The sequence below is a fragment of the Rhinichthys klamathensis genome, unplaced genomic scaffold (genome assembly GCF_029890125.1).
Source record: "Rhinichthys klamathensis goyatoka isolate OS25496 unplaced genomic scaffold, OSU_Roscu_1.1 h1tg000011l_1, whole genome shotgun sequence".
Classification (NCBI taxonomy): Eukaryota; Metazoa; Chordata; class Actinopteri; order Cypriniformes; family Leuciscidae; genus Rhinichthys; species Rhinichthys klamathensis.
The window spans coordinates 12,345,104-12,371,653 of NW_026606564.1; the positions used below are offsets into that span (position 1 = coordinate 12,345,104).

General features: G+C 40.2%; 1 protein-coding gene across 2 annotated transcripts; it reads right to left on the reverse strand.

The window, feature by feature from the left end:
- Positions 1-4,260: 4,260 nt before the first annotated feature.
- ripk1l (receptor (TNFRSF)-interacting serine-threonine kinase 1, like) lies at positions 4,261-25,625 on the reverse strand. Of its 2 annotated transcripts, XM_056265593.1 has the most exons (11): positions 25,571-25,625; positions 25,006-25,186; positions 24,348-24,504; positions 18,090-18,227; positions 15,883-16,114; positions 14,885-15,034; positions 12,813-12,889; positions 10,835-10,907; positions 9,105-9,677; positions 8,844-8,999; positions 4,261-4,614 (listed from the first exon to the last, which is right to left on the reverse strand). In XM_056265593.1, exons 2-11 carry the CDS (start codon positions 25,161-25,163, stop codon positions 4,340-4,342), a joined length of 1,989 nt encoding a protein of 662 aa, XP_056121568.1. In that variant the 5' UTR covers positions 25,164-25,186; positions 25,571-25,625; the 3' UTR covers positions 4,261-4,339. The 2 variants fall into 2 exon arrangements, with proteins under 2 accessions (XP_056121568.1, XP_056121561.1); XM_056265586.1 differs by lacking the exon at positions 25,571-25,625 and having other exon boundaries at positions 25,006-25,557.
- Positions 25,626-26,550: the final 925 nt, after the last annotated feature.

Consider the following 26,550-nt stretch of genomic DNA (forward strand, 5'->3'; position numbering starts at 1 on the left):
CTCAAACTCAGGGTTGGCACAAAATAAATGGAATCATACCTGGCTTCATGGCATAGGCCCCGGGGCCCCACTGTCTCCTCTGGCGTGTTTAGTTGGAGACACTTAATATTCAACATTATTATTGATCGTCCTGCACTGACGCTGTTATATGAGAACTGACCTGAGCTAGACGATGACATCACTGTTTTCTTCAGAGCGGCTGTTTAGATAAATGAACTCATTTCATCACGCCGGCATTTGGATTTTACTCTCTCTCTCTCTCTCTCTCTCTCTCTCTCTCTCTCTCTCTCTCTCTCTCTCTCTCTCTCTCTCTCTCTCTCTCTCTCTCTGTCACACACGCACACACACACACACACACACTTACACTATCACATACTCTCACACACACCCAGTCACACACTCACACAAGCTCACTCAGACACACACACACACACACCATCACATACTCTCACACGGACACTGTCACTCTCTCACACGCTCACTCAGACACTCACACACTCACTCATACTCTTTTACACGGACACTGTCACTCTCTCTGCACACACTCGCATGCACACACTCAGTCACTCTCTCTCTCACAAATACTCTTTAACTAAGACACTCAGTCACTCTCTCCTCTCACACACACACTTTCACACATACACTTGCTCACACTTTCACACATACACTCGCACACACTCACTCACAATGTTGTTTAGCACAACCATTAATTTCCTAGTCCTGAACAGACGTGTGTAACTACCTACTACCTTTTCAGTGTAAAGTTATATTCAGGATGACAGTGTAACAACAGCCAACAGTAAACTGAATATCTAAATGATTATTTAATAGCTTTACAGCTTAAACAGTTTAACACAATTTAATAAAATTACCTGCATATTAAAAACACCACATAGACACATAAACAACATTAAAAGCTGGATTTTCACCACAGGGAGACTTTAACAACAAGAAATGTCAATTTCTGCAGTTTTTACTTTTATCTACACTACCGTTCAAAAGTTTGGGGTCGGTACGATTTTAAATACTTTTAAAATAATTCTCTTCTGCTAACCATGGCTGTGCTTATTTGATTAAAAATACAACAGAAATCAGTTATAGTATTAAATATTATTCCAGTGTAAATCAGCTGTTTTCTGTGTGAATATATAGTAAAGTGTAATTTATTCCTGTGATCAAAGCTGAATTTTCAGCATCACCAGTGTCAGTGTCTTCAGTGTCAAATGATCCTTCACAAATCAGTATAATATGAGGATTTGATGCTCAAGAAACATTTATTATTATTATCAATGTTGAAACAGTTGTTGGTCTGTCAGTTGTACAGTTTTTTTTTTTTGTTTTTTTTTGGATTCTTTGATTAATAGGGTTAGGGTTAGAATCTTTTGTAACATTATAAATGTCTTTACTGTCACTTTCGATCAAATTAATTATTCCTTGATAATTGATTTCTTTCCTCCAAAAAATAAAAATAAAATTCTCACTGACCCCAAACTTTTGAACGGTAGTGTAAATGGGTGAAAAGCACCGTAAATAAATAAAAAAGTTGGTAGTTTATTGCAAAAGACTACAAAACAATGACCCTGAACACATGATTAAACTGAAGGTCGTCACATGCACTGAAGAGAGTCCAGCAGAGACGAGTCAGTGCTTTCGGCTGCTTCACGGGTTTACATTAGACTGGAGCCGCGAGTCATCAGCACCAGTTCATGAACTTCCAGATTCATCCATGATGATGTCACATCCTCTTTCTGGACCGGCCACTGCCTCGCCAGGCATTTTACATGCTAGTTTGTTTACATTTATTGATATGTTTATTTTTTTATCTAATAATTAACAAAAAGCTAAATATTGTTGTCTGAGATGGGCTTGATGCACACAGGGATAAAGAGTACCAAATGTCATGTGTATGATTAAATATAATGCTGGATCTTTAATGTTGGGGGTCTGTTTTTTTCCTGGACATCTTGTTCAGATCCGTGGCATCGTGGATTCTAGCAAATACTATAGCAGATATGAAAATGAAAACTTGACAGCCTCTGCTAGAAATCATATAATGGGTCATGGTTGGATCTTCCATCAGGGCAATGATAAGAGACACCCTGATCCAACTGTGGCCAACGTGCATTAGAGAAATATATATATACACACACATATGGCAACACTATTCTTTAGTTCAGTGATACTCCGTCCTAACCAACACCTAAACTTAACAACTAGCTTAGTAACTATTAATAAGCAGTGATTAGGAGTTTATTAAGGGGAAGTTGTAGTTAATATTTAATTAGTAGTGAGAATTAGACCCTAATCTAAATATATATCACTGAATTAGGGCACTTAGTCTAATACTCTCGCTATACTGATCAATGGAAGAAGGGCACTTTTCATATAGAAGACAATAGACAGAAAATGATTTCATAATAGAAAAAAAATCTTTTTAATATTTCAATTTTTTTATATATACAGATCTGAAAAGAATCTGGTGGTTGTAATACATTTTGCTGGCATGGTTTGGGTCACAGCAAACCAATACAACACTGATCAGCTTTATCCCATGATTTGGTCTTCCAGTCATCAGGGGCCAGTTGTTCAATAGAAAAAACTAAATTATCCTGAGATCAGATTAGATAATAAAAATAAAAAAATCCAGTCTTGGTTTTGATCTGGATCATATCGTCAGTGTGTGTTGTTCAAAACGTTTCAGTAAGATTAGGATACCTTTGGATATTGGAACACAACTTGTTTAGATTTATGGCTTTGATTTTCTGAAAATATTTTTTTGAAAATATATGCGGCATATAAAGATTGAAAATAGTATTTTTGCACATTTTTCATAATAAACATAAAATTCTGTAACTTTTCATAAGTTAAATGTTTTTAACGTTTTTCACTTCAAAGAGAAGCGCTCAAAGTCTGAAGTCTGTGCTCTAAACGAAGCATTCAAGAGTCACGACAATTTAAGTTGGAAATTTCATGTTCAGGTCTATGCTCAAAACATGAAGAAATGGATTATAACTGCAGCGTAAATATAATTAACTACCATAAAATCCCCCCAAAATACAAATATTAAATAAAAAACATTATCAAACTAAAATATAGTACATTCATTTCATTGAAATCAAATGAAAGACGTGTTAATTGTTGACCGGCCCGCGAGGAGCACCAGAGGTTGACCGCCACGGACTCCTCTACCTGTTGTTCTTTACATACTAGCATCCTACATTGTGAAATGTAACTCAATTTGGAGCACTGCTAATCCAGATTTGGTCATCTGGAAAAGTGTGTATCTGGATCACAGGGACCCAAACCTATTTTTCTTTGAAAAACCGGCCCAAAAGTAAGATGGATCACCTGATCCTGGATAGCAAAACATGGGATTTCCAAATATAGATCATTCTGATCCAGATTAAACTTTTTGAACAACTAGGCCCTGGATAATGATTTATTGTAATTTGAGTGCTTGACTCCATTAATGAGAGTGGCATATTTAAATATAAATGTGTATCGAATGTTTCCTTCATTACTTCGCTCACTTCAGTTAAAGAGTGCGTTCGCATAAGAGTGTGCGGACAAGTTTATTTTTATAAATCCCCATATGTTTTAAATGCCCATTTTGTGCGTACGCAACGTTTATACACCAGTTCGAACTGTGTGTTGGTTTTCCATGTCATTTGTCACCCGTCTGCATACCAGCATTTCATTTAAAACAAATCACTAAACAGAAAATCATACATGTGTTCCTTAAAAAGGTCGATTCAACGGAAATGGAAAATGGCAGTTGCCAAAAACGGCCAATAATGAACTCAAGACATGCTATGATGTGTTTACAGCATTATAAAGAATTGTAATCATTATGCTGAAGCATTCAACACGTGTCCAATCCAGTAAAAAATACACTGTGTAACAGTGATGGATGTTATTCCGTCAGCCTTGTAAAGGTTCACCTTTAGATGAAGAGCGGGATCATGACACTAGCATACGGCGTACCTGTCAACCCTCCCGGGATTCTCCCGTATTTTACCTTGCTATCCCGCTATCATCCCGTTTAAATATTTTCCCGTATTTTTAATCTTTTAAAAAAAATCCCACTGGGCGCAAACCTTTACCGTCTATGGCGCAAACCAGTTCAGCGGAAATCCCGCCCTGCAGCTAATTTCATTGGTTAAGGTTATGATACACATGACCAATAAACTCTTTAGGTCGGGATTTCCGCTGAAGTAGTTTGGTGGGGAAAAAAATCGTGCAAAGAAGACATCACATCCTATGTACACCCCCTCCCCCCCGTTCAGATCTCCCATATTTAGGAGTCCAGATGTTGACAGGTATGGCATACGGCTGTGTTTCAGGACTCCAGCAGCTGTAGGAGGACGCTGGATTTGATGCAGCCCTCCAGCGCGCGGCACAGTTTACCCACGGTGATGCCCAGCAGACCCTCCTTCATCTTCCAGCGCTCCAGCATCTGGTGCACCACCTCTGCCAGGCCGTCGCGGCCGTAGTCGTGCTCGATGGTGTCCACGTCTATGTCAGTCAGACCCAGTTTACGAGCCACTTGCTTCCAGTTCCCACCGACGTTCTGCCGCACGAGCTCCAGGTGATCTTCGGTCACGGTGTGGTCCTCTGTTCACGACAACACAATCACATGACATTTATCAGATGTGGCACAGCAGGAATCTCGATTATTTGTTTCCCAAAATCTGTGTTTTTCCGTCAAAAAGGATGTCTAGTTAATTGAATTCACAAAACTTTAATAAAATCATTTATTAAAGTTGTAACAAAACACATATAAAGCAATAGGATTCAGGCATGTAAAAAAAAAAAAAAAAAAAAAAAACCTGACCCCCAACCCCACAATTATTAAATATATGTCTATTTTATTACATTAATAATATCTTACTATTGAAATAATACCAGTGCTTGAAGTGGGGGGGAAAAGGTGCCGGTACTCTCTTGCATTGGCAAATCATGACATTTGAAATTTCTACAGTGAAAAATAAAACTTGGAAATATTGCTGGTACAACAACAATTTATTGTTATTTATTAACAACATAAATGTATTTAAACAAGTTGTGTGTGCGTGCGTGCGCGCATTTATTTACAAAGAAACATTCTCTTTTTAGAAGTTGGTCATTAATAAACTTGATTCTTGAAGTTTGTTAAGATGGGAGGTATACAACAATTACATGTAAATGGTAAACAACAAAAACAACCAAGAAAACAGCTCTGATATTGTCTTTTCAGTCATATGTTTACAAGACAGCAAACATTAAAAAAAAGTAAACTCGGGTTTGATTTGGGCATGTCTGTGTGTAGGCTATTACATAAACTAAAAGAAAGCTTATATTCTGACTAGTTTGCTCGTTTTGTTTATTAATAAAACATATAGTTTTACCCAAACTGAATAATTAAGACAAGTTTAAATGGCTAAATCTTGTATAAATACTTTTGAGTCTTCATTTTCTTTTAGCCTAGGCTACTCCAGTTCTTGTTAAAACACATTAGACATGCAAATTCTGTGCATTTTGGGCACTTTTTGTGTGAAATCATATTTATTTTCTCCATCAAAAGTGCTTTGCTTTCACTTTAAATGTCGTGAGTAGCACAACAATAGACTCGGCGCCGAACCCCGGCTTCACTGCTTCTCACGCGACGCTCCTCCTCGCGGTGTGAATGCATGCACTCATTGATTAACGCAAGCCGAAAAAATACGCGCTGCTCATGCTTGCTCAACTAATTAACTCTAAACACCTGCAAAAGATTCCTGAGGCTTTTAAAAACTCCCAGCCCGTTTCATTACTCAAAACCGCAATCATGGGTAAGACTGCCGACCTGACTGCTGTCCAGAAGGCCATCATTGACACCCTCAAGCAAGAGGGTAAGACATAAAGAAATTTCTGAACAAATGGGCTGTTCCCAGAGTGCTGTATCAAGGCACCTCAGTGGGAAGTCTGTGGGAAGGAAAAAATGTGGCAAAAAACGCTGCACAACGAGAAGAGGTGACCGGACCCTGAGGAAGATTGTGGAGAAGGATCGATTCCAGACCTTGGGGGACCTGCGGAAGCAGTGGACTGAGTCTGGAGTAGAAACATCCAGAGCCACCGTGCACAGGCGTGTGCAGGAAATGGGCTACAGGTGCCGCATTCCCCAGGTCAAGCCACTTTTGAACCAGAAACAGCGGCAGAAGCGCCTGACCTGGGCTACAGAGAAGCAGCACTGGACTGTTGCTCAGTTTTGCATGTCATTCGGAAATCAAGGTGCCAGAGTCTGGAGGAAGACTGGGGAGAAGGAAATGAACAAAATGCCTGAAGTCCAGTGTCAAGTACCCACAGTCAGTGATGGTCTGGGGTGCCATGTCAGCTGCTGGTGTTGGTGCACTGTGTTTTATCAAGGGCAGGGTCAATGCAGCTAGCTATCAGGAGATTTTGGAGCACTTCATGCTTCCATCTGCTGAAAAGCTTTATGGAGATGAAGATTTCATTTTTCAGCACGACCTGGCACCTTGCTCTCGGACACACTCACTCTCGGACACACTCGCTCTCTCTCACGCACTGTCGAGCGCGCTCTCGGACACACTCGCTCTCGGACACACTTGCTCTCGGACACACTCGCTCTCGGACACACTCGCTCTCGGACACACTCGCTCGCGGACACACTCGCTCGCGGACACACTCGCTCGCGGACACACTCGCTCGCGGACACACTCGCTCGCGGACACACTCGCTCGCGGACACATTCGCTCTCGGACACACTCGCTCTCAGACACACTCGCTCTCGGACGCACTCGCTCTCGGACACACTCGCTCTCGGGCGCTCTCGGACACACTCGCTCTCGGACACACTCGCTCGCTCTCGGACACACTCGCTCTCGGACACACTCGCTCTCGGACACACTCGCTCTCGGACACACTCGCTCTCGCACTCGCTCTCGGACACACTCGCTCTCTCTCTCACGCACTGTCGAGCGCGCTCTCGGACACACTCGCTCTCGGACACACTCGCTCTCGGACACACTCGCTCTCGGACACACTCGCTCTCGGAAACACTCGCTCTCGGACACACTCGCTCTCGGACACACTCGCTCTTGGACACACTCGCTCTCGGACACACTCGCTCGCGGACACACTCGCTCGCGGACACACTCGCTCTTGGACACACTCGCTCTCGGACACACTACCTCTCGGACATACTACCTCTCGGACACACTACCTCTCGGACACTCTCGGACACACTACCTCTCGGACACTCTCGGACACTCGCTCTTGGACACACTCGCTCTCGGACACACTCGCTCTCGGACACACTCGCTCTCTCTCTCACGCACTGTCGAGCGCGCTCTCGGACACACTCGCTCTCGGACACACTCGCTCTCGGACACACTCGCTCTCGGACACACTCGCTCTCGGACACACTCGCTCTGGGACACACTCGCTCTTGGACACACTCGCTCTCGGACACACTCGCTCGCGGACACACTCGCTCGCGGACACACTCGCTCTTGGACACACTCGCTCTTGGACACACTCGCTCTTGGACACACTCGCTCTCGGACACACTACCTCTCGGACATACTACCTCTCGGACACACTACCTCTCGGACACTCTCGGACACACTACCTCTCGGACACTCTCGGACACTCGCTCTTGGACACACTCGCTCTCGGACACACTCGCTCTTGGACACACTCGCTCTCGGACACACTCGCTCTCGGACACACTCGCTCTCGGACACACTCGTTCTCTCTCACGCACTGTCGAGCGTGCTCTCGGACACACTCGCACTCTCTCACGCACTGTTGAGCGCGCTCTCGGACACACTCGCTCTCTCTCACGCACTGTCGAGCGCGCTCTCGGACACACTCGCTCTCGCACGCTCTCGGACACACTCGCTCTCGGACACACTCGCTCTCGGACACACTCGCTCTCGGACACACTCGCACTCGCTCTCGGACACACTCGCTCTCTCTCTCACGCACTGTCGAGCGCGCTCTCGGACACACTCGCTCTCGGACACACTCGCTCTCGGACACACTCGCTCTCGGACACACTCGCTCTTGGACACACTCGCTCTTGGACACACTCGCTCTCTCTCACGCACTGTCGAGCGTGCTCTCGGACACACTCGCACTCTCTCACGCACTGTTGAGCGCGCTCTCGGACACACTCGCTCTCTCTCACGCACTGTCGAGCGTGCTCTCGGACACACTCGCTCTCTCTCACGCACTGTTGAGCGCGCTCTCGGACACACTCGCTCTCGGACACACTCGCTCTCGGACACACTCGCTCTCGGACACACTCGCTCTCGGACACACTCGCTCTCGGACACACTCGCTCTCGGACACACTCGCTCGCGGACACACTCGCTCGCGGACACACTCGCTCGCGGACACACTCGCTCTCGGACACACTCGCTCTCGGACACACTCGCTCGCGGACACACTCGCTCGCGGACACACTCGCTCTCGGACACACTCGCTCTCTCTCACGCACTGTCGAGCGCTCTCTCGGACACACTCGCTCTCGGACACACTTGCTCTCGGCGTTCGCTTTGCTTTTGTCTAGTCCGGCGCCTCAAACACACACACACACACACACACACACACACACCAGAGAAAAAACTTTGCAGGTCCTATGGCGGAGAGAGAGCCTACTCGGATTAAAACCGCTTCAGTGAGCTCAATTATAGTAACGCCGCATTTTATTGTCAGTAACGGTAACGGTGGAAACAGTAATTTGTTTGATTACTCATAACTGAAAAAGATAACGCCGTTTATTTCCATCACTGTTTAAAAGTAACCCTGAACTTTCCACAGCAACTCACTAGGTATGAAGCAGCGTGAGAACGTCTTACCGTACTTCGATAGAAGCTCATTATATCTGGTTCTGTTGGCAGATCCAGTGGATAAAGAGCTGAGGAATGATGGGCTGCTATCAGTCATTCGCAAATTCATCGTGTTGCAATTCCCGATTTGAATTGCTTTGGCATTCGAGATGTTCACAGGCCACCCTAAAGAAAAAGCAAACAAAGGAGGAGAAAAGTTAAAAGTACGGTCCCAGTACGGCATTCCAAGGAAAAACAACTCAGTAGCTTAATGTTCACTGTTCACTGTACCCGAGTCAGACGGAGGACATACGAGTTGCGAGTTAAAACGCAGACCAGGGTTTGAATCCGGTATGAAAGACTCTGCTGCTGATCCACTATCTGGGCAGGACTTGAAACGATCGTATGTTGGATGATGAGGATGTTTAAGTCTGTCCACCTCAGAATAGGACATCGAGAGCTGACTTGCAAAGTCCTGCCTGTGAGAACTGTCTAATGAAGTCGCAGCAGCCGGTCTCAGATAGAGATTGTCCAGCGGGGTTGGGTAAGTGGTGGGTTTCACAGAAGACATCTGAGCAGACACATCTCCGGCCCACCTGCTACTGGCCGGTTGCTGTGGGGGCGGATTATGGACGCTGTGCGATGGCAAGTCTGGCTGATCGACTATTCGACTGCCATATTTGTGATAGTTGTACTCTTGTGCCAGTTTCAGCTCCAGATGTGGAGAGCTGGGAGGAGCTGCGTCCATCTCCAGGAGAGACTCTTCAGCCGTCCTGAAGCTGAGATCTTCAATGCTGGCCTCCACCGGCCCGATGTCCGAGCTCCTCAAGGGCGCTGGAGAGTCTCTGGAAGATGGCGAAGGGTCTGCGGAAACACAAGAAACGTTGCATATATGAGCATCTGTTGTGCCTCAAGTACAATGACCATTGTTGCAAATAACAAAAAAATCACAAACTATGAAACAACTTAAACTCAGTCCGTGTTGTCACTCATGTACACAGCGAATCCCCCATGGAGCGAGCCATGATTTAAATAATATTTAATTATTCATTTTTCTCCAATATTATTGGTTCTTCATATGCATAATTCAGCAAACCCTTCTGTTACTAGGTAGAAGCTTTACTTTGTTACTCAAAGTCATGAGTTTATAAAATTAATTTATACGTTTAATTTCCCCTTTTGTTATATTCGGGGTTGATTCAGACACACACTGACTGACTTTGACCAAAGTGTTTGGAAACATTTAGGTTTCAAAAGCATATAAATGTTATTCCTGCAAGGAAAATAAATGTTAGTTATGATTAATAAAAAAAAAAATTAATCAGTGTTGATGATGCATTACCTTGACATTAAATTACAGAAAACTGCTGCTTAAGTGTTTAATACAACGGCTGAGGGAGTGATAGCAAATTTGACATCTCTCTCTCTCTTCTGACCAACGTAATCGATCTCTTGACATTTTTATCCTCTTTTTAACGTCATAGAAATGCTATTGATTTTTTCTTTTGTAACTGGAGCAAATGGGAATGCAAAAATCCTCTAAATTTAACAGTATTTCGAACAGAAAGGGAATGAAAAATACAAGTATAAAGCAAACATAAATTATAGTGGCATTCATTATAAACATAATTTATTATAAACACCAAACCTAAAATAATTAATTTAAAAGCGAAACATGCGCTGCATCCGAACATGCCTACTTCCATACTATATAGTAGGTGACAAAAGAAGGACGAATGGTTTAAAAGCATTTGCATGAATAAGAGCGGGATCATATAATGTAACGCTACCCAAGGATGACAAAAATGAACGGATGCTGCGTTAATTGCGTTAAATATTTTAACGCGTTAAACTTGAAAAAAATTAATTGCATGCGTTAACGCGTTAACAGCCCTAATATTTATATGGGTGTCACAATGATAAACAACAAAAATGGCACTTGATGTCAAATGGTTGCTGATCCCCGAAGTAAAACAGCAAATCCACAACATGAACGTCATTTTATGAATACATTTGCTTACCTTCAGGAGTGAGCGAGTCTGTTGTGAGGGATTTCATTTTTTCTACAAGCTCCTCAGGGCCCTGATACAATCTCTGTGCAAAACAAAGCAATGTAATGAAATAAATAATACTACAGGTAGCACGACTGTATCCTATGTTTCACTTCCTGACTGCATCTCTACCACAAATGCAGTCATTATTATGTGACTGGTTTCAAAACGTGCACAACATGAGTTCAAGTAGACGTGTGAATTCAAGAAATATGGTCTAGTAACGACCAATTCACGAATGAATCATACGGAGTCTGCTCTTTTCAATAGCTGTGTTCACACGGGCCCTGATAAGTAAGATTTTAGTGCAGATTAACAGTTTGGAAGGGAGAGCTGGTTAACATGTAGTCTTTAATGCAAATACTACGCAATTACGTAATGCTAATTCGTGTATGACGCCATCTGGCAACTTTTCGAGCAGGCTTTAGCTACTTTCCATTGAAAGAAGTTTGCAACAAATTCTCCTTCCACTCAGCGTCTGTGAAGTGGAGCAGGACAACATCGTCCCATCAGTCCTTGCTTCGGACTCTCATCCACTGCTTGTTTGGGGCGCTTTTACTGCTTGATAAATATAAGCAGCACGGCACAGAGCTTTTTGTGCTCGTCGTTTCCTAAATTAGCACCCGGAATAGATAAATATCAAGTCTGCTCTTTAAAACAAGGAAAAGAAGCAATGTAGGAGAACGGTTAGTACGTGTTAACAGCGGGAAAATCTGTACATTTTTGCAGTGTGCACATGTTAAAAAATCTATTCTGATTTAATCAACCCGATCACTTTATTTAACGGTCATGTAAACATTACGATTCATTTTGCGAATCAGAATGATTCAAATGGAAGGGGACACGGTTAACTCTTTAAAAATTCACCTTTAGGTTGTATCCAACTCTAAAAGAGCAAAGACAAATATGATCATGCTCATGTTCCTCTATTGTAAGTTGCACTGGACACTGTGTTAGTATAATGCAGAAACACGTACAGAAAACAATATCGTATGAGTTTTGTCAGTGTATAAAAAAAAATGAAAAGGAGTTTTAAATAAATAGACTTTAAATAAACTTGTCTTAAATCAGAGAGTATTGTATTTGTACAAAAAAATACAAAATAATGTCTAGGTTAAATAATGGCTTCTATGAATACATGAATTGCTTAAAAAGAGCTTATTGTATTCTTATAATTTAGATCGGTGTTTTGTTTTGCTCTATCCTCTTCGCTCCCGCATTCGTCATTACGTCATATGCGTCAAGTTCGTTTTGAAGTTTTAGATATGGATATTTTTCTTACACAAACGCATCGCTTCACTTCAGAAGGCCTTTAGAGCCGTGTGGAGCACTTTTATCATGGATGGATGCACTTTTATGGGCTTCAAAATATCAACAGCCATTCACTCCCATTATAAAGCTTGGATGAGCCAGGATATTTTTTAATATAACTCTGATTGTATTCGTCTGACAGAAGAAAGTCATATAAACCTAGGATGGCTTGAGGGTGAGTGAATCATGGGCTAATTTTCATTTTTGGGTGAACTATCCCTTTAATGCTTTTGCGTTGAGTTATTTGTGAGCAAAAGCAAAGTTTCTAAGGGGAACGCAAAAGTTTTGCGAGAAAATACACAAGCATTGAAATATATTGTTTCCTTCCACCACATATTTTTCCACCACCATGTCCCTTCTGGGGCTCCGTAGATTTCCTTTAACGATCATAAAACAAATCTTGTATACTATTAAAATGTTTTATCATTTTGAAGTCTAAATACTTAAACATATATTTAAGTATTTATTATGTATATTTCAGGGAATTTCTGTGCTCAGGCAATTATGTAATAATCTCAGCAGGCCTAGGAACCTTTAAAAGAATAAATGAGTGATTATTTTGGGACATTTCAACACTGACAGATTCACCTGACACACAAGCTGAGAGACAACAACAACAACAACAACAAAAACTTACCATCAGACTTTCCAAATCCGCTTTTACATTTGGTTCCAGCTTTTCTCTGTAAAACGGTAACAAGCTCTCATAGCTATCTGTAAAAAGAAATTAAAAAATAAAACAAACAAACTAATTGAAAATCTGAACTGAACTGGTTTTTGGATACAATGTAATCCAGGCCCAAAATGAACAGTCAACATGTGCCAAATGCAATTACAAACCGGCTTTGGCAAGCAAATAAAACTTATAAAACAAATAAAGAATTTAGGCCCTTTACACCATGAACGATAATTGTTTGCTTTTTTACATATTCAACTTTCTTTAATGTGTAATATTGCTGTTTGTTTCTGAACTCTCTGAAACACCCCCATTGTAGTCTTGATATTTGTTCCGGGAACGAAGACGTTACAATATTCCTCATTTAAATAATTCCCGCCCAAGGCATATCCAAAACAAAGGGTCGGAGCCTGGTTGAGTTAGTTAGTAGTGTAGCGCGTTGAAACTTGTATTTTTGGTAAGGGGCGGGACATGCTGGAAGTGGTTGACCAATCAGAGCACATTGTGCTTCTCAGAAGGAGGGACTTCATAGAGACAGGAACTAAACAGAGCGTTACTGACAGACTGGGAAGAGAGGAGCTGCAATGTCAAATTTGTGAAAAGTAATGTGTTTCTGTTGCCTGGATGCCAGCCCGAACCCCGCCCACAACATTTTTGGTCGGGAAGTTCGGTCTGGACTCGATCCATTGAGGAGTAATTATGATCGGTTCAGAACTAGTCGGGCCAATCAAATTGCCAGGGCGGGCTTTATACGATGATGGACAGATGATCTGCAGTTACGTAATCATCACGTTATCAGAGAGCGCTTGGGTTGAACTGGTTTCCCTCAGAGATGACTGCCGGTGGAGAACTGAGATGTACAGATCCCGCTATCGCGTCCGTTGTAAAAGCAATCGACAGCGCATTCATTTTAATAGACGAACAGAGAACTGCAATCAAGGCATTTGTCGATCGGAAAGATGTGTTTGCCGTCCTTCCTACGGGATTCGGCAAAAGTTTATTTTATCAGCTGGCTCCGATGGTCGCTAAGAAGATGGGACGCAATGAAAACACTGTGGTCGTTGTGGTTTCTCCTTTGGTCGCACTCATGGAGGACCAAGTAAAAGAAGCAACACTCATTATTTTACTAATTCTTCCAGCGTGCGTGTAGTTCTGTTGACAACTATCAAAGCTCATAAGAAAAAGACTTACTGCGTTGCTCTGATTGGTTGTAGGTCTATCCAATTGAGTGCATCAAGTTTATTTTTTTCCTGGTTCGGTTAAGACACGCCTCATAATCAAAGCCCTATTGAGCAGCATCAGACTCACAGTCTGACTAGAATATGAGTATGACGAAGTCAAGCTAGTGTTTCTGAACATTCAAGCATGAAAACCGCTTGTGTTGCGTATGAGAAGGTAAACAAGACACTGCATCTGGTATTGACACTATGGGGAACGCCACCAGTGTGTAAACAAAAGCCAATAATCATTGGAAGATGGCATTGGTGACAGTAACGTCTGTGGTCTGCGTTTGGTATTGATGCTATGGGGAAGCAATACCCGCTACGCCATGCTGAGGGAATGCCTGCCTCACCAAACATAGTGGGAAAATCATAAATATGCTCTACGAAATATACAGCCGGAGTCAAAAGCATGTCAACCCCATGGGCGCATCCCATGATGAAACCAGATGTAGCATTGAAGTTCCAGTTAAAAATGAAACATATTCTAGTAGAGCACAAAAACAAAATCAAGACTTTAAAAAAAGGGCATTACATGTCCTGTTGGCTCCCCAGAGAACTGTTCCCATTTGAGTAATCTAAAGAACCCCTTTCCACTACTGAGAAACTTTTACGCAATGGAAAGGTTCCATGTGTGTTTAAGGTTCTTGGAACCATTTATCCCAAAGATTGTAAATGAACGTGCTAAATTGACAGAAATATTGCAAAACATGTCTGGTGAGGAAGATTTGTGGTTGGTAAATATTCTCAATTCACTCGCATTGGCACGTGTGACAAAACATTCATTTGAGGATAAAACTTCAGTGCTTCTACCTTTAAATGTGGGGCGGTCCTTGCACTCCTCCTTCCAGCACGTCTTCATGAGGTCTATGATCTCTTGAGGTGTGTCACTCGGGATTAGCGCTTCATTGGGCCGTTCCCCCTGACACACACAGTGGCAGATTTGATCCTCACTTCTGGCATCTGAAGTAACAGAAAAAACACTTTCTGGTTAAATACTGGCCTTGAGCTTGTTATAGGGCAAATATTAAAGCAACACCAAGTAACTTTTCCTCTGCGGTCGCCCTACAGGTTGGAAGCGGAATTGTCCATTACCGCTGTGGTAAATAATTTAGCCTTCCGCATCCTACTTTCGCACGCACGCTCGCTGTTTATCCAGCGCCGGCTTTGGAACGAACGATGTCCACAGACAAGGAAGAGTATGTTGCATGATTTCATGAAAGTATGATGTATTGCGACATCAGAAACGAAGAAAAACAAAATAATGACTTTTGTAACGCTTGCCGTAAAGCAAGTCAAATTTGTAGTTTTCTTATGTCTCATTAGAACTACAGAAACGCGACCCGATCTGGCAATCTTACATAGCGTGGATTTATCAGATAAAGGACCGCAAAGCGAATCCAGAAGTGCCTTTCACCATGGCACGACTTAATGAACCACTGAAACGATTTTGGAAACATTATTTTAAGGTAAAAAATCTTACTTAGTGTTGCTTTAATAGGGTTTGCATGCATTTACATAGCCTTAAAAGCACAATGGCAGCAAAAAAGGACTATTTTATTGTAGGAAATGGTCATGTTAAACTATATCATGGCTGTTTTGGTTCAAATAAATGTACATGAGGCTAATATAATTTTTTTCTAAGTGTTATATCAGGGACCCTACTTTTTTTCTTTGAGAATAAGGAACTGTGCTGTTTAAACTGACAGCAATAATGAAAATTACCCTGAAAAAGACTCTCTGGCATATATAAAAGAGCAGTGCTAACATTGTCCTTCCACAGAAGGAAGTTGTTCTGAAACGAGACTCACTTTCATACGGCTCACGGCCCGTGAGGATGACCCAAACGACTATGGCAAAACTGTAGACGTCAGATTTTTCGGTGGAGCGGGTGTGTATGCTCCCGAGGTGCTCCGGGGCCATATAGCACAGCGTGCCGGCGCCGCGCAAACACGACTTCTTTCCCAGGCGACTCTGTCTGCGAGATTCCTCTTTCGTCAGCTTGCTCCACGCCTCAGATGTGGCCAGACCCAGATCTGCTATCTGATGCAAAACAAACAAACACTCGTTATTGCGGTGCAATGTGGGATTGAATAAGTGCACTCACTGACGTCCACTGGGGTTTGGGACACCAATACAAATGGCTGTCCCCTCAAATAACGCCCAAATGAGGGTATAGGGGGCGATTTCGGGTTCAGTCTTTGGCTCAGTAATTTCAGAATGATTAAACCAACATTTAAGATGCTGTGCGATGCGATTGGTCCGCTGGTTTGATTAGTTATCCAATCTAATCTGTTGAGGCAAAGTCACATGAGTTTTTTTGTTGCGCATCGAGGGATTTATTTGGTAAATGTGTTTCTATCGTAGTTTATATGCGATATCCCAAAAATGCTTGCGATATACTATATATTTCTTCTCTTTGCAATTTTTTTTATTTTTTATATTGCAATGACAAAATATTGCAGGAAGATACTACAGACGTTATCAGCTGCTTGACGAGACACATTTGCGAAATATTAAGCTCAAAATAGCAATTATGATTATGATACAAGTCATAATTTTGTCTTGTTTTTATGAGGTTGGTGCTGCGGTACCATATCAGACCATAATCTAATCTATTAATAATTATTTTCATTTAAGGCAAGACATCACAGGTCAATAGGGTAAAAATATTAACTAATAGTTATCATCATACTTCCCAAGTTGACTGATTACATTAAGAATTGCAATACATTTTTCTGAAAACTCGATTACACTTTATTTAAGGTGTCCGTGTTACAGTGTAATTATACATTTAAGTACTGAGTATTAATAATTAACTACATGTACTTACTTTAGAGTTTGAGTTAGGATTATGGTTTGGTTGAGGGTTATGTAATTATGCATAATTTATAGTTATTACTACAGTAACTACATGTAACATGTGTAACAAGGACACTGTAAAATAAAGTGTTACTGGAAACTTATTTTGAAAAACAACCTTTAAAAATATGCACTGTAATTGAAATATACAGACGTAAATAAAGTGCAAACACTTAAAAGTGTATTTGGTAACACTTTACTTGAAGGGGTGTGCATAAGACTGACATGACACCTTCATAATCATGACATTACACACGTCATGAATATGAAGGAGGTTTTATGCATGTTTATGACAACTGTCATTAAGTGTCATTCGCTCAATTATGACAAACCAATACATCATAACCTGTCAGTGTCTTGGTAATGACAACTTGACATTACCAAGACAACATAACTTGTCATAAATATGTCATAAACATGTCATTGCAGATTAATTATCAAACTTAAGAAACCACTTAGCTTTATGGGTTAACATTACATTAAACTGTCAGGTGGTTGGTTTTGACACTGGCTGTCATGAGGCCATTATAACTGTGTCATGAATATTTTTCGTGACCTCAACTACAGTGGTACAAATTGAATTTGTCATTAAAATGTTATAAATGGCTCATGACAGCCAATGTCAAAACCAACCACCTGACAGTTTAATGTAATGTTAATCAATAAAGCTAAGTAGTTTCTTAAGTTTGATAATTAATCTGCTATGTCATATTTATGACAGGTTGTGTTGTCTTAGTAATGTCAATGTCATCTCAAACAATGTCATAATTGCATTCTTTTTTTTTATAATTGAGCAAATGACACTTGACAGTTGTCATAAACATGCAAAAAAGCCTCCTTCATATTAATGACAGGTGTCATGTCAAGTTATGAAGGTGTCATGTCAGTCTTATGCACACCTCTTCAAATAAAGCGTTACCGTTATTTTTTAATGTTTTCTGTCCACTAGTCTGAAACAGCACAAATGCCAAATTGACCTGTGCATGAAGAAGAAGAAGAAGAAGAAGAAGAAGAAGAAGAAGAAGAAGAAGAAGAAGAAGAAGAAGAAGAAGAAGAAGAATTGCCTGTAGTGTCTTGCCTTAATATGAAACAGGTCTAAATATTTAACTATATTGCAAAGGGTGTTTTTTGGGGAATCAAGAGGTAAGTGTTATACTTTTATATGGAAATGCTTGTCCACCAGGATGTTCTCGGGTTTTAGATCTTTGTGAATAACTTGGTTCTCCATGAGATAAACCATTCCCTCCAAGATTTCCAGAATGATCCTTCCTTTCACAGATATTGGAACCGTCACCTGGAACAAACAATATGAGGAAATTATTAAGTGCACCACTTCAAAACTGAGGAGAAAATTCTCTTAAAATGAACTGCAATTGGTTTCCTAATTGCCCAGTAAACTAAAGGAATTATGCAAATCAGGTAATGAAGCAAACAATATTTGACTCGGCTAAAATACGAGGATAGAAACAGAGTCACGATGAAATCAAAAATGGACAAATCTTCTCTTTTTTTTATGGAATATTGCAGTGTTTATTATACAGTAAATGTATGGAAGCTTATGTGTAGCAATATTCAATTTGAAATGTAATATGCAAAATGATAATTAAATATGTAAAATGACAATGCAATATGTAAAATGGCAATGCATTTCTGTATTTAAATTAACATTTTCCATTACATTTGTGCAACGTTTGGTGCAAAATGAAAATGATAATTCAATTATATAATTTACATTTGCCATTTCATACATATGTTTTAATATGTAAATTGAATACACATTTTAACGCTTTATAAGTTGCGAAATTAAAATGAAAATTTATTAAAGAAATTTTTAGATCTGTTTAAAATGTTCAAGCAAAAACTGTAGCAAAATGATCATTTAAATGTTATTTTTCTTAATTGCATTTACACTCTCAGTTAAGACACTTGCGATTGCATTTTCATTAAATGTCCCGCAATGAATGTAGCAAAATGCAATGTGCAAATTGAAAATGCATTCCAAGCCGATCACGCCCCTGCCCCGCCCCCTCCCTCCCGCTCGCTCTTGTCAATCACTGCGTCAAGGCGGGGCTCGGCAACATTTTGAGGTGTTGGAAGGAAACATGGCGGCGGCAGAGCTGATACGAGCGTAAATTTACTGGTAGATGAAGGGAAGCGTGAACAGAGAAATTGTAGTGTTTCCGAGGATTATTACGCGTTTGCAGGTGATACCAGTGCATTGTTGGACCGTGTGGGAGAATGTTCTGCCTTATCAGTATCACCCGTTTGATGTCAACATTATGCTGCGCTGTCGTTGTCTGATGCAGGACTCTGTTAATGATTGTTTCGTTTTGTATTAAATATTCTCATTGTCTGATACACATATGCTTAACTTTATTCTTATTACTATTAACTATAATTACCCAATAATGTTGGAGATCCTACAGGTTTTCTTTACAAATGCACCTACTCTGAGATCACAGAATATGATGGGTCAAATTCAGCTCTTCCAAAAAATTTGACCGCTCTTTATTTCTTCATAACTGACTGTAATGTTCAATAAAGTGTCTCATGTGATGTTTAACCATCTCCCTTTTCTATTTTATAAAGCATATTGATCAGATATTTATAAATACTGTATATAGGGTCATCACGGAATCTGACGGGTTTTGATGCCATCGTCTATAATTGGTCTAATATTTTAAAAACCGAAGCCACAACCGGCACAAACGAACGAGACTATTTTATTTGGAGGATGTGGGGGGCTGGGTGACCTCAGAATGACCTATAAATATTCTTTAAATATCTTAAAAATCGAAGCAGAACAAACAATAAAGCAAAGTAACAGCACAAATGAAGTAAAAACGATTGAGCCAATTTTGCCGACGTTTTGCATTGGGTGGGGGCGGGGCCAACTTCACACAGTGATTGACAAGAGCGAGCGGGAGGGAGGGGGCGGGGCAGGGGCGTGATCGGCTCGGAATGCATTTTCAATTTGCACATTGAATTTTGCTACATTCATTGCGGGACATTTAATGAAAATGCAATCGCAAGTGTCTTAACTGTGAATGTAAATGCAATTAAGAAAAATAACATTTAAATGATCATTTTGCTACAGTTTTTGCTTGAACATTTTAAACAGATCTAATAATTTCTTTAATACATTTTCATTTTTATTTTGCAACTTATAAAGCGTTAAAATATGTATTCAATTTACATATTAAAACATATGTATGAAATGGCAAATGTAAATTATATAATTGAATTATCATTTTCATTTTTCACCAAACGTTGCACAAATGTAATGGAAAATGTTAATTTAAATACAGAAATGCATTTCCATTTTACATATTGCATTGTCATTTTACATATTGCATTATCATTTTGCATATTACATTTTAAATTGAATATTGCTACACATAAGCTTCCATATAAATGATTCATCCATGCACATCATTATTTTTTGTTTATTCATGCGCCTCGTAATCTTTCACCACCATAACATACGCTTTGTCTCGCAGCATCTCCTCTCTACTGTTGTTCTAGTTTAAGAAGCCGCTACACGGATATATACACAGGGAAAAAAGCTCAACTTTTTCAGATTTGTGAAAAAAAGCTAAACTTTATGAAAGTTTTGAAAATAAAATCACGAACCACAGTGGGTATTATAAGCAGCTGTTAAAGTAACATTTGTAGAATAATTATAAACTTTAATGAAACAAAAACGGAACATTTTTGAAAAAGTTATATTTGAATCCATTTTTACACTTTAATTCATCAAGTGTAGTGACATTCCCCTCTCATGCCTTCTCCTTTCCTCACTGAAGCACTGTGTCTCCTTGGTTTCATATGGATTACATCATTAATTTTACATTTCAAGCTTTCTATATATATAATTTGGTAACTTTACTTGAAGGGGTGTGCATAAGACTGACAAGACACCTTCATAATCATGACATGACACACATCATGAATATGAAGGAGGTTTTATGGATGTTTATGACAACTGTCATTAAATGTCATTCGCTCAATTATGACATTTTTAATGCAAATATGACATTGTTTGAAATGTCTTTGTTATGTCACCTTCACATTACCACGACAACATAACCTGTCATAAATATGTCATAAACATGACATAGCAGATTAATTATCAAACTTAAGAAACTACTTAGCTTCAGTAGATAAGAAACTACTTAATGTCATTAAATGACATTTTAATGACAAATTCAATGTGTACCACTGTAGTTGAGGTCAAGAAAAATATTCATGACACAGTTATAATGGCCTCATGACAGCCAATGTCAAAACCAACCACCTGACAGTTTAATGTAATGTTAACCCATAAAGCTAAGTGCTTTCTTAAGTTTGATGATTAATCTGCTATGTCATGTTTATGACATATCTATGACAATTTATGTTCTCTTGGTTATGTCAAGTTGTCATGACAAAGACATCTCATATCTGCATCTCATCTCACATCTCAAACAATGTCATACTTGCTTTCAAAATGTCATAATTGAGCGAATGACACTTAATGACAGTTGCCGTAACCATGCATGAAACCTCCTTCATATTCATGACGTGTCATGTTATGATTATGAAGGTGTCATGTCAGTCGTATGCACACCCCTTCAAGTAAAGTGTTACCGTCTGTTTCTTTTTTCTTTATTTTACAAAAGCATAAAGATACAAATAAAAGAAGATGTCTTACTCTTATCTATATGACCAAAAACAACAGAGTTGTTCACTGTTATGAGAAAAAGAAAATCCCAGCGCGTTCATCGAACGCTAATTTAACATGCCACAATTAACCTAATTTTAGAACAATGCAAAGCGCCACTCGAGCCAGGTGTGCCAAAACACTTATTCATAAACTCCAATGAATGTTCAATGAATGGGATGAATGTTATCCCGGAGGAGGGGAAATCCCCCCCGTCCCCCCAGCAAATCCCACCCTGGATATACGTCACAGTTAGGCAATGCATTTCCAGAAACTTTCCATGGGAATTTAAGCTGGGGGATTTTGGAAATAGTCCAAGTTGGAAACTTAACGGGAATTTATGGGAATTAATAGATCGGGTATGCATTGACGTCACTTTCCCGCGGGAACACACTCCGAAACTGCGAAAACGCGAGTAAAACAAACGATTATCGTTTAAACTAAAGTTTGGACTCGATTTATTTTTCCTTACAACTTACCAAAGATCCAGTGATCCGTGGATACTGACATGCAGCAGGAATCGTGTTTCCTGACATTTATATGTGAAATACATGGACATACATAAAGCAAATTTGCCTGTGAACGCTTTATATAAATACAATATAAGTCCAAATCTATGTGATCACTTATATCAATGTTATATCATTATATCGTCCAGCCCTAAAACTTGTTTATTTAAAAACGTCTAATTATGCAGAAAATACGATGGTAAATATTTAATTGATGAATTATCAATATACTAATATATAGGGTATGATCCTACCCCTAAATTCAGCATATTGACAGACAATGAATAACTGCAAATCCCTTCGCTCTCCAGTTGTTTCTGTGAATCGCAGTGATCGATGTTGTTTTGTGTGTTTTTCAGGCATTCACGCTGATAACAAACACTGCCGCTCAGTGTTTCTGCCACTCAGTGTGTGTGACCGCAGTCACTCTGGCCGGCGCTGACGTCACACGCATACCCTTGACTGGAAATGTGGGATCATTTATATAAATATAAACATTTTGTTTGGCCATAAGCAGTTATGCATGCAAACTAATACAAATTTTTAAAATGTCATTTTTGACTTTGATTTATTGGTGAGTAGAACTTTAATCGATTGTTTTATATGGATAATGGTATATACACTCACCGGCCACTTTATTAGGTACACCTGTCCAACTGCTCGTTAACACTTAATTTCTAAGCAGCCAATCACATGGCGGCAACTCAGTGCATTTAGGCATGTAGACATGGTCAAGACAATCTCCTGCAGTTCAAACCGAGCATCAGTATGGGGAAGAAAGTTGATTTGAGTGACTTTGAACGTGGCATGATTGTTGGTGCCAGAAGGGCTGGTCTGAGTATTTCAGAAACTGCTAATCTACTGGGATTTTCACGCACAACCATCTCTAGGGTTTACAGAGAATGGTCCGAAAAAGAAAAAACATCCAGTGAGCGGCAGTTCTGTGGGCGGAAATGCCTTGTTGATGCCAGAGGTCAGAGGAGAATGGCCAGACTGGTTCGAGCTGATAGAAGGGCAACAGTGACTGAAATAACCACTCGTTACAACCGAGGTATGCAGCAAAACATTTGTGAAGCCACAACACGCACAACCTTGAGGCGGATGGGCTACAACAGCAGAAGACTCCACCGGGTACCACTCATCTCCACTACAAATAGGAAAAAGAGGCTACAATTTGCAAGAGCTCACCAAAATTGAACAGTTGAAGACTGGAAAAATGTTGCCTGGTCTGATGAGTCTCGATTTCTGTTGAGACATTCAGATGTTAGAGTCAGAATTTGGCGTAAACAGAATGAGAACATGGAACCATCATGCCTTGTTACCACTGTGCAGGCTGGTGGTGGTGGTGTAATGGTGTGGGGGATGTTTTCCTGGCACACTTTAGGCCCCTTAGTGCCAATTGGGCATCGTTTAAATGCCACGGCCTACCTGAGCATTGTTTCTGACCATGTCCATCCCTTTATGGCCACCATGTACCCATCCTCTGATGGCTACTTCCACCATGTCACAAAGCTCTAATCATTTCAAATTGGTTTCTTGAACATGACAATGAGTTCACTGTACTAAAATGGCCTCCACAGTCACCAGATCTCAACCCAATAGAGCATCTTTGGGATGTGGTGGAACGGGAGATTCGCATCATGGATGTGCAGCCGACAAATCTGCGGCAACTGTGTGATGCCATCATGTCAATATGGACCAAACTCCCTGAGGAATGCTTCCAGCACCTTGTTGAATCTATGCCACGAAGAATTGAGGCAGTTCTGAAGGCAAAAGGGGGTCCAACCCGTTACTAGCATGGGGTACCTAATAAAGTGGCCGGTGAGTGTATATATTATATTATACACATTTCCGTTAATTCCAGAAAGTTTCCAACTTTGGAAATTCCAGGAATTTTGCAACCCTCGTCAGGGAAGAAAACACTAGCGCAACTTTCAAGCTGACTTTAAAGAATTCAACTCGGATAGTAGTAATGTTCATTTGGCAATTGAAAAGAACATTAACTGATGCTGCATTTTATATCAAGGTGCCAAAATAACTTTACAGATGTTGAGCGTCCTTGAAATAGAAATCATTGTAAAATTTCAAGTACATTCAGATTGTCTTTGGACACTCGATGTCACACTGGTCACATTCAAATAAAAGTGCAAAACTTGATGTACATTTTGTCGTAAAAGTGCTACGCAGAGTCAGCGAGTCTCACCGTCTCCAGCATGCTGAGCAGGTTTCCGTTCGGGATGAGCTCCATCACTAAAGAATAGTCTCCGTCTTCCAGAATCACACCCAGCAGCTTGACCACTCGCTGATGGTTGAGTCTGCTCATCAGACTGCCTTCATCCAGGAGAGACTGCTTCTGGCGCCTGGCACACAGTCATATTAAAGTGTGTTAGTTCACACACAAAATCATCCCATCATTTACTCACCCTTAAATTGAAAGTTCACCCAAAAATAAAAAAATTCTCTCATCGGTCACTTACCCTCAAGTTGATCCAAACCTGTATGAGTTTCTTTCTTCTGCTAAACACAAAGGAAGATATTTGGAAGAATGTATGTAACCAAACAGATCTACAGATTGACTACCATAGTATTTTTTTCCCCCTACTATGGAAGTCTCCATCAGTAGATCAGTTTGGTTACAAACATTCTTCAACATATCTCCTTCTGTGTTCAGCAGATACTCATACAGGTTTGGAACAACTTGACGGTGAGAAAACAATGAGAGAATTTTCATTTTCGAGTGATACATTAGTAAATTGTGGGATGGTTTTAATTTTTGGATGAACTAAGCCTTTAAATGGAATTTATTAAAGTCAACAAAGCATAAAGAAGCGAGTTCTTGCCCAGACATGCCTGTTACTCACCCGATGCGAGGCGGTCCAGTGTAGACTGTCTTTAACACCACCTGGCCTAGTGTTTTGTGGTAACACAGGTACACTTCCCCAAACCCTCCATAATCCAAAGGCTCTTTCTTGATCAGGTCTGTTGGCTTCATGAGACTCAGGCTCGATGCTGTAGCCATAGTTCCTCTATTCTACCACTTCCCTTAGAACAACAGAAAAATAGGCTACAACTTTATAACTCTGTCTGGAGCATTGCGGAAGTGGCGAACATTAAGTCTTCAAATCGCTATTTCCCGACGCTCAAAAAGTGAGAATTGAAATGAAAACCCACAGAAAAAAAGTAGATCCGAGAAAACCGACAGATACAAATTAATAATGATTAACGTCAGTAGGCGAAAAGTTGCAGTTTGTTGCGCTGTACATTTCCCTTTGGCAAGACTTTTCCATTCGTTAGTTACAATTCAAGTCGGATGGACGCAACTTTTGCTCTGTTCCTTTGTTGACTTCAACCATTAGACTTCACCTACTACCGAAAAAACACGTTTAACACTGACCAGAAACACGAAAGTACATCAGTATATCATACCGTGTGACATAACGCCGATTCTCTCCTCTTCTCCTTTGCTTCCGGGATATTGGTTTACAAAGTGAAAGTAAAATTCAGGCAGACAAACATAATCAACAGCAGAAAACCAGATCACGAGACCACACTTAATCTAGCGATGTCAGCTTATTACTGCTCATGTATGTATGTAGGCAACTAATGTTCACCAATTGAACATTTATTAGCTTGTTATAAATAAACAGCCAATGTTTGTAAACTTTAAAAATGATGCATCAATGTCAAATGTTCAAATCAAAGGTTTGTAGGGTGATGGAACAAATGGATAGATAGATAGATTGATGACAGACAGACAGACAGACAGACAGACAGACAGACAGACAGACAGACAGACAGACAGACAGACAGACAGACAGACAGATAGATAGATAGATAGATAGATAGATAGATAGATAGATAGATAGATAGATAGATAGATAGATAGATAGGATTTATTTTATGGGCTTACTTGTAGAGACAGTGGAGTGACCCATCAGAATCAAGCTTTCCAGAAATTTGTTATTTGAAATATTTCCTCTTTGTTATCGTTCTCCAAGATATGCAATGTATTTAAATAAATAAATACTATATTAAATTAAAACAATTATGCATCAATATCAAAGAAAATGTTATGGTGATGGAGCAAATGGAAGATAAATAAATAAATTTGAATCAATTTATTGGGTTAACTAGAGGCCAGTGGAGTTACGGTTACAACACAGTTACAATGGATTGGCTAATCAGAATCAAGCTTGCAGAAAACGGTTATAAAAAACTAAAAATGTCCTCTTGTTATCGTTCTCCAAGTGTAATGCATTCATATATTTACCCATTTCGCAGAGAAGGATCACATTGATGATGACACTTAGACTACACTAACCTAATTTAAAAGACAACTGTGTGTTTTTAAACTTACTATTTACTAATTTTAATCTGAAATACAGTTATTCCACTTTAAAACAGTC